Here is a 13324-nt window from a genome sequence, read left to right as displayed (position 1 = left end):
GCATCCAGAGAGGGTGCGCTGAAAATTAGAAAAGTGGGCTTAAGTTACAAAGTGTGGAACTCTCTTGCTGATTTGTTAGGGAGCCATACCTGGTCGTGGCGTAGCTACTCCCAGCCTATTGCTTGGGGGTTGCTCCTGGTGGAGCCCAGAGATCATGCAACGCCGGGGGAAGAAACCCAGGATTTCTCCACACACAGACGCCATATCCCCAGCCCTCCTATTGGTTTTTAAAACTTTTCTTCTGGCATTGCTTCCTGTAATGGTGATTATTTGTATTTTAATAATTAATTCCTGAAACCGTATTGACAGCAGTAATAAAATACGAATGGGGATGCTGAAGGGCCCTGGAGCATAGTGTTTTGTTGCCATCTCTTTACAGATTAATATTCTCAGGGCTGCTATTAACAAGCTGGTATGTGATGGGCCAAATGGATCCAAGTACCTGGGGCCAGAGAGAGTCGCGCAGTTACAGGACAACGCACGCCGGAAGCTCCTTGGGTGAGTGGAACAGTGACCTGAGCTGCTCACCCCAGGTCTCAGTGGTGATTGTGCTGATGGTGGAGGGACAGACATGATGGGCTGATTCTGCACAGCTCAGAACAGTGCTTCAGAACTCCCGGGATACAGGCTGCAGCACCGCTGTCCCTGAATCACCCTGGATGCAGATGGGGGGTGGGGGGCATGTCACACACATTAGTGACTTGAGGAAACATTCAGGAAGCCACACTGGGCCTGGGAACTGCAGGCTGGGCCTCCCCGAAGGGATAGGCACCCTGCACCAGCTCCACTACCTTGGCCATATCGAGCCAGAAACCCAGGGGCCGGTGCCCCTTAGCCCATGGCAGCCTGGGCTGGAGAGCAGCCAACAGAGGAGAGTGGCACTCACCTGATGGGACTGGCTGGGAACTGACCAGCAGGGCGCTCAGTGCCTGTCCTCTGCCTCCAGGTACACTCTGGATAGACGGCTGAGGAGCAGCTCGGCAGGCTAGAGCCCTGAGTCTGATCTCCAGTACCACAGGGTCCCCTGGCACTAGCCAGGCAGTGCTAGGATGTGCCCCTCAGAGAAAACACGGTGAATTGAGATGGTTGCAAAGGTTGTTAAGTCCACTAAAAGGATTGAATTGTACACTTAACACTGATGTGTTTTATGACATAGAAATGAAACTTGACTAAGCCAGTTTAGAATCAGCTTGGCATCCTCTGTTAATAACTCCTTTGCGCACCTCCACCAGGCACCACAGCCATGGCTGTAGGAGGGCCATCTCTGCACGTGGAGAGAATTGGTTGCTTGTTTGGGCCGCACCCTGTGATGCTTGGGGGTTACTCCTGGCTCCATACTCAGGAATTCCTCTGGGCCTTGCTTGGGGAACCATACGGGATGCCGGGAATCAAACCCAGTCGGCTGTGTGCAAGCAAGCGCCCTCCCACTGTACTACCACTCCAGCCCCCATATTTGCCTGTTTCAAATCAAACTTCTTCACCTCATGAGTTTTTGAGGTTCACGTTACATTTTTGTTTAAGTACTGAATAATCCCCATTTTGCTCTGATCCGTGCACTGCTTGCTGAAATAAATGGACAGTGGTCATGGTTTGGCTGCCACGACTGTCACCATGGGGCAGCAGTGCAGTTAGGACCTTTCTTTCCCTAGACTGCAGAACCTTGGCAAGGTCGGTGTTGTGTGAATGTTCGTGCGGTTGGAGGCACTGAGACAAGGAACTCGGAAGAAATGTATCTCCCCCCCCCCCAAAAAAAAAGGGGGCCGGAGCGATAGCACAGCGGGTAGGGCGTTTGCCTTGCACGCGGCCGGCCAACCCGGGTTCGATCCCCGGCATCCCATATGGTCCCCCGAGCACTGCCAGGAGCAATTCCTGAGTGCAAAGCCAGGAGTAACCCCTGAGCATCGCTGGGTGTGACCCCAAAAAAAAAAGAAAAGAAAGAAATGTATCTCATGGAGGGTCTAGGTTCTCTCTGACTCTTAGACAAAGGTAGAGAGCCCCGTAATCTCCTTTTATTGATCATGGAAACTCTTTTTTCTTTTTTTTTCTTTTTGGGTCACACCCGGCGATGCACAGGGGTCACTCCTGGCTCATGCACTCAGGAATCACCCCTGGCGGTGCTCAGGGGACCATATGGGATGCTGGGATTCGAACCCGGGTCGGCCGCGTGCAAGGCAAACGCCCTACCCGCTATGCTATCACTCCAGCCCCGATCATGGAAACTCTTAAGGGTGCAATACAGTCACCAAAGGAGTTACAGGAAGATCATGCAAAGTTCTTCTGAAAACAAACAATGTAGGATCTACATACCGACAACAAACAGGCTTAAGCAGAACCGGGGGTCTGTGAGAAAAGACTGACAATTGTTATAATTTAGGAAATTATTTACTAAGGCAGCCAAAAGAATATGTTCAACCTCATCCAAACTGTAAAAAACTAAAGATCGCCGAAGGGGCGCGAGCACTCGCGGGCTCTCCGGGCGGCTCTGTCTCACCGCCCGCGTCCAGTGCCCCAGAACCGCTGTGTGTGCCGTCGGTCGAGGGCAGGCGACGGAAGGAAGAAGGAAGAAGGCCAAACTGGTTGCTCGATCCGTTTATTTCATTCTCTCCCTCCGCTTCTCTCCCGCTCTCCTGGATCTCTCCCCGTGGATCTGGCTCGTGGATCTGGCCCCCCAACCCACTCTCACAGCCTAGTTAAAATCCTCACAGCATGAGGGGGTTGGGGCATACACGTAGGTGTGGTCACCATCAATAGGGTAAGGTCCTTTCCCTTAGGGGATGCTTCTCCTAGGACTTAATTCTCTTTCAGCAGGGGGATCCACCCAAGGGCAGAGTCCCATGAATGTGTTTCTCTTCTCCTCAGCCAGCAAACATATAAGAATTCATAATATTAATTATTTTGTATGGACACAATAAGAGATGCATTAAAGCTTATAGAATTGCTCTCCTGGGGCCATCTCAATCTCAGACTACAGTGCTCAGGCCAGATCAGTCTTTCCTATCCCTGGCAGGGTCCCAGTCTCATAATTACTATTGGATCATGACAGCATTTGTCTATGATCAAGCTCTTAATTTATAGTTAAGAATTAGGCACTTTGGCCAGGCCCATCTCGATGCCAGGGTAGCACATAACTCACCGCTTGCCCTGGATCCTTCCCGTCCCACGTCGGGGACCCTACTTTGGGGTGCTAGGAACTGAGGGCAACTGAGGCTTAAGTGGAGAAAGCAGAGGCCCGGGAGGGAATATTCGAAGCCAATTAATTCCCAAGTTATAAAAACATAATATTGTCTTCTTGTGTCTATACAAAACAGTCATAGCTTTAAAGTAAATTATTCAAAAGGCACAAGAAGAAGAGAAAGGCAATATTAACTTATATAATATAAATTCAGTATCCTAGGAAGGTCTGACCTTGCAAATTAGCAGAGTCAGATTAAGGGAAAGCCTCGGATTAACTCTTTTGGGGAAGAGAGCATGGAGAAGTGATTATAGCTAAACAAAGGGATGGGAGAGATTTGGGAACACCTTGATGGGTGAGACTGGGGTAAGCCTAAACTCTGGGTAAAACTGGGACAAGCTACTTGTGGCAAGGAGGGAAAGGACAAAGTAATGTCATCCTACACCAAACCACTGGGCTCATCCTGGTAGCTCAGTCCAGCCCCAAAAGGTCGGGGCTCCTGGAGAGATGCTGACTCCTTGGGAAGCTGCTCCAAAGCCTCCCTGTCGGGAGCCTGACCCATAGAGCAGATGAAAAGTAGGACTGAGCTGCTGAGCTGCCAGTGGGACGTGTTTGAGAACAGTTCATCAGCGCGGGTTAGCTAGCCTTGAGAGTTCTGGAATTGGTTGCACTTACACTGTAGGCCTGAGCCTTGTGGCTGCCCCTCCCTCAAGGGGGGCCTTCCTCCCCACACACCCTGTGTAAACCTAGGTTTCCATTATTCCTTATGTTTCCCGTGAACACTACCGACTGCCTTCAGTGTACGTGTATTTCTCCCCATGGGAAATAAGCCTGTCTTCCTACTGGATTTTTTCTTGTGTCTACTTGTGTGACCAGTTAACTACTTTCGCAGTTTGATTGCTGTGTTACTTTTACTTTGTTTTGTGTAAAGGGGAAATTTTTGTAAAAGCTAGAATCCCTAAAAAAAGAAAACGGTCAGACTTCCCGAAAGTGGCTTTCAGATTCCATTCCCGCCACAGTGCTCTGTGATATCAGTCCAGGTCCTCCATTTCCCTGCCAGCACCTGACCTTATCCACACATGGTTTTTCTGTCAACCTGCACATTCCCTTATGAAGTGTCTGGTCAGGACATTGAGTGCATTTAAGAGTTGGGCTGGTGTCTGATTATGGAGTTGTAGAAAAGCCTTCACAACACTGGATGCAAGTTTTGATTTCCCCATTGTGTACCTTGTTGCTTTTTTCCCCTTCAGGCTCTTTTTCTGAGCATTTTTATTTTGATGGTGTTGATCTTTTAAACAATGGACACTTCCAGTGTCCTATTTAAAAAGGCTTTGCTACAGCCACAATCCCACATTTTCTCCTGTTATTTGTCTTCTGTTTCCTCTTTCTGTTTGTTGCTCATGCGTGACTGGGGATTGAACTCAGAACTTCACACACACAAAGCACACCCCTGAGCCACATCCCTGTCCTCTTCTGGCCGTCCGTGATGGGAATCTGACCCACTTTGGGAAGTGATTGGAGTTGACATTTTCGTCCCCACGGGAATCACTTGTCATTCTGTCACTTGTGGAAAAGTGCTCCTTTCTCCCATGACCTGCCTTGGAACCTGTCACATGTTGGTAGCATTGGTGTGACGGCACATTTCTGTCCCTTCTGTTTTATGTGGAGTTTGTGCCAGCACTAAGCTGTTTGGACTGCTGTAGTTTTATAGTGAGTCTTGAAATTGGGCAATGTTAGTTCTTCTCCTTTATTCTTTTTTGGGGGTTGTTTTTTGGTTTGGGGCTGGCTGTGCTGCTTACAGGGTTTATTCCTAGTGGGGACTCAGGGGGCCCTATTTGGTGCTGGGGAGTGAATCAAGATTGCCCACATGCAAGGCAAGTGCTCGACTTACTATGCTATCTATCTCTTTGACTCCAATTTAATTTGTAAATGTTTCATTCTTCTAGCTCCTTATGTTTGCTTGTGGACTTAGGGTCAGCTTGTCAGTGTATATACAGTAAGCCTGGCTGGAATTGTGATGGGGACTGTGCCGAGTTTGTCCATCGTTGTGGAGATACCTGCCATCTCAGTCATTGTCCATGAACTGGAATATCTGTCAGCTCTCCATTATAGTTTTCAGGGTGTGGGTTTTTAAGTTTTCAGGGACTCTCACTAGATGATGTTCAAGTATTTGTCTTCTTTTGGTTCTATTTTGAATGAAATAGTTTTATTTTTTGATTGCTCAGTGCCAAACATGCACCAAAAAAATGTTTTTACTTGTTGACTTTTATCCTGCAACCTTACTTAAGCCGTTCAATTAGTAGTAGTTGTAATTTCTAATAGTAGTTTGTAGATTCTTTAGGATTTCCTCCATCAAAAGCATTGCTTCTTTAAAGAAATTTCTAGCCTGTCTGCTTAGAATTTCCTCTCCGTTCCCCTTTGTGCTCGGGGGCCACTCTTGTAGGCCTAGGGATTGAATGGGGTCAACTGTATGCAAGGCAAGTGCCTTCCCCATTGGACTGGCTCCCTGGCCCACTGATTTCTGTTGCTTATTCAAGCTGGCTAGAACCACAGAAGATTGCTGAGTGGAATGGGGCTGGCAGGCACTGGTGTCTTGCTTTCACTTTGCTTCCTTTTCACTTTGTGGGGGAAACAATTCAGTTGCTCACCATTGGCTAGTTGATGTCAGCCCTGCGGCTTCCGTAGTGGCCCTTGAGAAGGCTGGTGTAGTAACTGCTAGTTACTGTTCCCTGAGAGCTTCTGTTGGGTCAGACTCTGCGTTTGGCCCAGGAGCCTTTTCTGTGTCTGTTAGGTACTCTCTACTTTCCCCTCTACTCCATTTGCTAGGTGCTGGGCGAGCTAACACCCCACTGGCTACATTTTATTGTTAGAACTGCTCCTTTTTTTTTTTTTTAATTGAATCACAGTGAGAACAGTTACAAAGCTTTCAGGTTTAAGTCTCAGTCATACAATAATCAAACACCCATTCCTTCACCGATGCACATGTTCCACCACCAAGAACCCCAGTATCCCCCCTCAATCCCCACCCTGCCTGTGTGGCAGATGATTTTCACTTTACTCTCTTTGCTTTGCTTACATTCAATTTTCAACAGAAAGCCCACTATTATTATTTGGAATATTCCCCCAGCAATCAGACCTGCTGAAAGGCATCATTAAATCATTTGTTTTCTGTTGCTGATAATGAAGAGCATATGATGTCGCACGGCCGCAATTGCGGCAGCGCGGTTTTGGAATTCTGGTATTTTAGTAATTAAGTCCAGAGGTATTTCTGCCAGCAGCCACTGCGTTTCGAGATTGGTTTCTGTGCTTCTGGGATCATGACTGTTCAGGAGTGGAGGAGCCATTTGTGGGCGACTGCTCGAGGTCCCCTTTGGGAGGGGGGACAGGGCTGGTTCCACCCCCCCCCCCATGGCGAGATTTCCCATTACTGCAAGCTCCTACCTCTCTGTCCAATTGGCTCTGGAAGGTGGTGGTTGCCATGCTGCCACAAAGGGGAAATGGCTGAGGGACAAAAACCCTTCCCCTCCAAGGGCAGCACGGGGCCATAGCTTAGTTCACAGTACAGGAGCATTTCTGCCAGCAGCCGCTGCGTTTCCAAGATTAGTTTGTGTGCCTCTGGGATCATGGCCATTCAGGGGCGAAGGAGTCACTCCTGAATGTTTTTTTGTGTATCAGGAAAGGTCCACGTGGCCGTACAGTTTGGAGAAATAGTCCTGGTCCCCATATACCAGAGCCACGTTAGTAGAAGCTCAGTGTTGCCAGGATTCCATCTGGAGAAAGCGGGGACTCTGCACCTCCTCCATCTGGGGCACCCCGGTGTTATCGGCCCGGTCTGGGGTTCGGAGCATTCTCTGGTGTGGTGTGTGGTACCCGCCGGCCTGGATTCTTCACTGCTGAGTGCGGCAAGATGGCCTGTTAGGACCGTTCTTGGTTCTGTTCTTGGGTAACTTCTTTCACGTGTGTCTGTGGACTAGTCGTTTGCCTCCTCCTCCTCCTGTGTTAGCCGGTTTAGGTTTTCGGGTGCTATGTTGGGTGGTGCTAGCGGGTGAAGTTGGAGTTGGGAAGTGGTCATTGAAGGTCCTTGTCATCACAACCTTGTGGTCCGTGTTACAGCTGTGCTGTGTGATTATCTGTGCAAACAAAATGAGAGTGACTTCTCAGCGGGGATCTTCCAGGCATCCCCTTGTGCAGTTCTTTCATTGTGTAACTGCCGTAAGAGTCGGAGCCTGTCATCTCACTGAATGGCAACTGACTGAAATTGTCCAGGCTTTTGGGCTTTATTTTTTTTGTTCTTGTTTGTTACTGGGCTATCGTTACACCTGATGATGCTTGGGGGCTTCTCCTGGCTCTGCACTCAGGAATTACTCCTAGTGGTGCTCGGAGGACCATGTGGGGTGCCTGGAATCAAACCTAGGTCGACCACATGCAAGGCCAGCACCCTACCCACTGTACTGTCTCTCTGCCGCAGGCTCTTGGTTCATTATAGAATCTGTTCGTTTTGTGGGGGGCGAATTAGAGCCCTCTATTTCTGATTTTGATCACACATAGCGTCTCTTGTTTCTTTATCAGTGTAGCTAAAGTTTATCAGTTTGACTAATCTTCTCCAAGAACTTGGTTTGCTGATTTCCTTCCCCCTAAGTATGGACTCTGTGTGTTACTGCTCACTTATAGTTACTCACCCTTCATAAGCTTGTCTCTCAGCCTTGTTTCTGCTGCAGACATTGAAATATATTGAAAGCTGTATATTTCCCAGTTGCTATTTGGGTGGCCCTTAATGCTGGGATTCTCTCTCTGCCTTTCCTCTGACAATATTCCCACCTTCTCTCGACTCGTGCCAGGAGGTGACTGACATGTCAGGTTGCATGGCCCTGCCCCAGGGGACCATGGTGGATGAGGGGCCAAAGGACAGAGAAACGGGGCTTATCATGGCCTCTTTTTTCCCTTCTGTTTTTGGGTGTATGGCTGGTCAAAAAGTCTCAGCTTGGGGGCTGGAGCACAGTAGGGAGGGCGTTTGCCTTGCACACAGCCGACCTGGGTTCGATTCCCAGCATCCCATATGGTCCCCTGAGCATGCCAGAAGTAATTCCTGAGTGAAGAGCCAGGAGTAACCCCTATGCATCGCCAGGTGTGACCCAAAAAAAGGGGGGGGGAAGTCTCAGCTTTTGCCCTTTCAGAGTTGTGTCGTGATTCAGAGAAAAACCAGTCTAGGAAGTAAAGTTGCTTTCATGCTCTCTCCTGGGTTTCTCTGGTGCGATATTAGACTTATGAGTGTTCACATATGTCTGTAGTGTCACTTGTGTTTTTCTTTTGTAGCTTTAACAGTTTTTGTCTGGATTACTTGTTATGCTTGATTTGTTATTATTCTCAGAAATAAAATAGAACTTTGTCATCTTGGAAAAAACAAAATTGCGTTTTCAGTACGTAGTGTTCCAGTAAAATGCTTCTCCTTCTTATATTTCAGTTTGTTCTGTCAGTTGAAACCGAGAGAGAGAATTGTTCCTAAGTGGCACGAGAGGCTGTATGAGTGGAATCAGGTGAGTGAGACCCAGACGCGGTGCAGGCCCTTGGGGTACACTGTCCACGTGGCGGGGCCCTGGGGGTTCCAGTCGGGGGGGGCAAGAAGATCCAGGGTGACAGGAGATGGGGGGCGAGGGATAGGCCAGAGGGACTGCGGGACAGTGCCTCTGTACAGGGGGTTGGCAGGAAAGGCAGAGTCCGGATCAGACGCTCTGCCACTTTGAACAACAGGAAGCTTGGACACCAGATCCGTGCCACCATGACTTTGTTGCCTTAATCAGCTTGGCTCCTGCAACGGTGTCTGGTGTTGATAGCAGACATTTATTTCCTTCATAGTTTTAGAGACCGGAGGCCAGAGCTCATGGTGTCACCAGGCTGGGTTGAAAGTCTTGACTGAGTGGGCTGGAGCCAGTAGGGTGTTTTCCTTGCACCTGGCTGGCACCCCAAATGGTTCCCTGAGCCAAATAGGAGTGATCCCTACATGCAGGGCCAAGAGTAAGCCCTGAGCACCACCAGGTGTGCCCCCGCCAAAACAGAAGTCCTGTTCTTTCGATTCAGACTCCTGAAACATTTGCTGGCGTCATAGTTTCTTACACTTGCTTTGGGTCCAGTTCAAAGATGTTTCACCTGGTTAGGAGCTGGAGAGAGAACACAGCAGGAAAAGCGTTTGCCTTGCGTGCTGCCAACCCAGGATTAATCCCCAGCATCTGATGGTGGCCTGAGCACCACCAGAAGTAATTCTGAGTGCAAAGCCAGGAGTAACCCCTGAATATTAACTGGAGGCCACAAAACAAAACAAAAAAACCAAAAATGTTTCACCTGGTTAAAATTAAAACAGGTGCTTCTATTTTTCTGTAATGACCCCGCTGGAAAAATGGCTCCAATGATATCAGGCAGGATCACTGAGGTCAGCCGCAGTGCTCCTGCCTGATACCCACTAAATAATGTGGATTTGAGTGCTTGGGTACGGTGACACTCAGAACAGATTAGGGTTTGATAAGCCCACCCTGTACTGTTAGAAAGATTTGGGGGGTGCAGGGGGGCCGATTTTGGGTCACACCTAGTAGTGCTCAGGGCTTGCTTCCATATGTGGTGCCCGGGATCTAATCCAAGTTGGCTGCAGGCAAGACCAGTGCCTTACTGGGCCCTGCTATTTCTCTGATCCCACTGATGGTTTTCTTAATAGCATCTTCTTTTCTGTAGCTGACAGTATTTTAAGGAGATGATATGTAATATATGTAACATACCAAACATGTTCATTTGCTAATTATGTCATCAGTAAGGCTCTGAGCAGTAGGAGGGCATTCATTAGTGAAGTTTGTGGGGGGGGCTTGAGGGGCCAAAAAATGTGGGGCCAGGGAGATAGCTTAAGTTACTAGGACATACGGGACATGAAGGATACCTGAGTTCAATCCTTGGCACCACAGGGTCAGTCCCTGAGCACTGAGCTGGGAGTAGTACTGATGCACTGCTGGGTGTGGTCCAAAACCAAACCCAAAATGAAGTGTAACTTTTGACAACATGGGGGTCAGCACCTCTAAGCCCACATGGTAAACTGCATCCTGAACTAACTGTTCTTAATTATTTGGGGAGGAATATGTGAGACATTTCAAGTCAAGATGCCACGTCCTGAATGCTGGGAGTAGAAAGTGTTCTGGAACTCCATTTCAGACTGAGAGTTCTTGCTGCTACACCCAGGCAGTGTGTGGTGGTCTTGATTTTGCTTTATGTCTGCAGAAGCTCATCTCGGAGCCACTGGTTCTTTTGTCTGCCCTCTAGGTTGATCCAAAACTGGTCATGGAGCAGGCTGAGCGGGACAGCAGCCGAGGCAAGAACATTTTCCTCTACCAGCTCCACAAGCTGGTGGTTCTCAGTGCCTAGAAGTAGCTGCAGACTGTATCTGTCTCGTGCTGGAGGCTACACACGTGTGTTAAAGTGCCCTCTGCATGGTGGCTTCTCTGCATCCCAGCATCCGGTCTTTGCCCACTGCATGCCCAGGTCTTCCGCAGCCTGGCTTCTTTTCTCTTGGTTGGTAGTGGACAGAGGGGTGTTTATGTCCAGGGGAAAGCTGGGAAGGTCTTTTCTAGAAACAGAAAATCACTATATTTAACATTGGAGGAAAATTGTTCTGAAAGAATAATTCTTTAGGCGAAAAGGAGAACTATATTTTGCTTTAAATTTACAGAAGTAAATATAACTAGCTAATCTTGCGTGTAAGGTTCCAGAATGTTCTAGTATGTTCTGTTAACAGCAGTTTAAACTTGGGTAAAGGAAAAACTAGGACTCTTCATTTATCACAAACCACGTGTGAAAAACCAGGTAGCATATTTTTTATTCCCATGAGGGAAAATATCTAATTTTGGTAAAACTAACTTCAGTTTTGTATATTTTAGATTTTTACTTGTTATAATTCTTTGTCCACAGTTTGGAAACCAGAGAGATTATCTGTGTGTAACTGGTAAAACTATTAAAACAATAAAAGCATGAAACTGAGCTTCTGTTGCTTGCAGTTTTTAGTCAGAGAAGATAAAAATGTATTTTAAGAAATTCAAATTGGGGGGGCTGGAGTGATAGCACAGTGGGTGGGGCATTTGCCTTGCATGAGGCCGACCTGGGTTCAATTTCCGGCATCCCATATGGTCCCCCAAGCATCACCAGGAGTAACCCCTGAGCATCGCTGGGTGTGATCCAAAAAGAAAAAAAAAAAATTGGGTGCCTGCATCGATAGTACAGTGGGTAGGGCACTGGCCTTGCACATAGTCAACCTGGGTTTGATCCCTGGTACCCCATATGGTCCCCCAAGCCCCACCAGGAGTGATCCCTGAGCACAGAGCCAGGAGTAAGCTCTGAGCACTGCTGGGTATGTCCCAAAAACAAGAAAAAGAAATTCAAATTTATAAAACGTACAAAGGAACAGAGACCTCTTCAAGAAAGTCAGCGGCCAGGTTCTGTCCAAAGACAGCCTTGCGACCTGGCCAGGGTGTGTGCGAGGCACTTCCCAGAGTGGGTACCCGAGGCTGCGGAGGCCAGAAGCACCGAGCTGCTCCGGCCCTGGCATGGTGGCGCTCACAGGGCAGGGAAACCACATCTCCTCGCCAGGGGCTCCTGACTACGAGCGTGGAGGAAGGATGTGGGAACCGTGCTGTCTTGGGGCTCTGTGGATGGGGTCCTGCCAGAGGGGCTGCAGGGCCAGCAGCCGGACAGCTCTAAGTGTCCCCATCATGCCCATGAGAGCAATAGTACAGTGGGTAGGGCGTCGCCTTGCCTTGCCTTGCACTGTCCTCGTTCTGGCCTGAAGACCCCCCACTCCAGGTCCTTCAGTCTCAGCTGCTTCTGGGGCCTTCCAGAGGCACTGCCTTCCCTCTAAACTGGGCGGCCCTGGAAGCCACTCCCAAACCTCACACAGGAGCTGGCAGAACTGGGGTGCCACACTCCCTTCCCAGACTGAGAAGACGGAATCTGTGTCCTGCCTTTGGGTCAGGATTCTTTCGCCTGTCTCTCTGACATCTTGAAAGACGGAGTCATTGTGATTTGATCCCTGCAGAGACACGGGCAGGTGGTGTTTGTGTGGGCGCTGCCAGCCTGGGAGAATCCTGGGGCAGCAGAACAGACTGAAGCAGTCAGGCGCCGTGCCTTCTGGTTTTCTTTGGTGGTACTCGGAGACTTCTTCCTCCGTGGTCTTGGGGGCTGCTCCTGGTTGTGTTTGGGGTCCATGCAGTGCCATGGCTTGAACCCCAGTGCTCCTGCGTGCAAAGTATGTGATCCAGCCTTTGAGCAGTCTCTCTGACTCCTGTCCATTTTATTGACTTTTATTGAGAACTAGCCTTTACAGTTTTTGGTCATATTTTCAGTTGCTTCTATCAAGGAATGTGGTTTGTCTCGTTTCCACATTCTTTCATATCTGCAGTGCTGCTTCACATCCTTCTCAGCACAGCCCTCTGTCCAGGGTTTCCTCCTGGCTAATCCTCGCTAAGGGCCATCATGGAGTACGTGTCTTTCCGTGGGACCTGCTTCTCCCAACTCTCCGGCGCTAGCCAGGTTGCAGCCGGCAGCAGGATTTTGTCTCTCACCGCGAGCAGTCTTCTGGGTACCACGGTTTCATTATCACATTATGCTGTTGGCCACTTGGATGGTTTCCGAGTTTAAAAAAATACCTTGGCTCAAGGCACCTTGATTTCCAGTGCCGTTGGTAGCCGACTGCAGGCTCCTGTGAGCCTCCTGCAGACACCACCTGTGTCGGGCCCTCCCACCCAGCTCCTTAGCAAACTCCTTAGCAAACTCCTTCTTAAACCCTTATTACAGTTACAGATGCTGACAGTAGTGTCAGTTCCCGGTGTCGATGTGCACGGTTACCTCACCTCTCATCAGAGTGTCCAGGACCATTGGCCCTTATGTCTCTGCCCCTTTGCCTCCTCATTTTCCACCCCCTCCCATTTCCCTACCTTGACATTTGCATTTCTGTAATACAGGCCAAGGGTTTTCCATTCTTCGATATCTTCCACCCTCCTGCTACTCTATATTCCTCTAATGAGAACACCCAGCAGTGCCCTGCGTGCCTCTGATGGCAGCTTTGCTTAGCGTCCCGTCCTGGCTGTTGAGGACGATGCTGCAGTGAGCACAGGTGTGCTGTTTCCT

General features: G+C 49.0%; 1 protein-coding gene across 1 annotated transcript in view; it reads left to right on the top strand.

The window, feature by feature from the left end:
* TDRD9 (tudor domain containing 9) overlaps window positions 1-11169 on the top strand; it is an 83150-nt gene extending 71981 nt beyond the window's left edge. Inside the window, exons 34-36 of the mRNA XM_004603770.2 lie at window positions 380-498; window positions 8634-8706; window positions 10469-11169. Of these exons, the coding sequence (XP_004603827.1) occupies window positions 380-498; window positions 8634-8706; window positions 10469-10570 (294 nt within the window). The 3' untranslated portion in view covers window positions 10571-11169. The remainder of the gene's footprint in view (window positions 1-379; window positions 499-8633; window positions 8707-10468) is intronic.
* The last annotated feature ends 2155 nt before the right edge of the window (window positions 11170-13324 follow it).

The sequence above is a fragment of the Sorex araneus genome, chromosome 3, assembly GCF_027595985.1.
Source record: "Sorex araneus isolate mSorAra2 chromosome 3, mSorAra2.pri, whole genome shotgun sequence".
Taxonomy (NCBI): Eukaryota; Metazoa; Chordata; class Mammalia; order Eulipotyphla; family Soricidae; genus Sorex; species Sorex araneus.
Note: the sequence above shows the minus strand (reverse complement) of the source record. Positions and strands in the feature narration are given on the sequence as shown.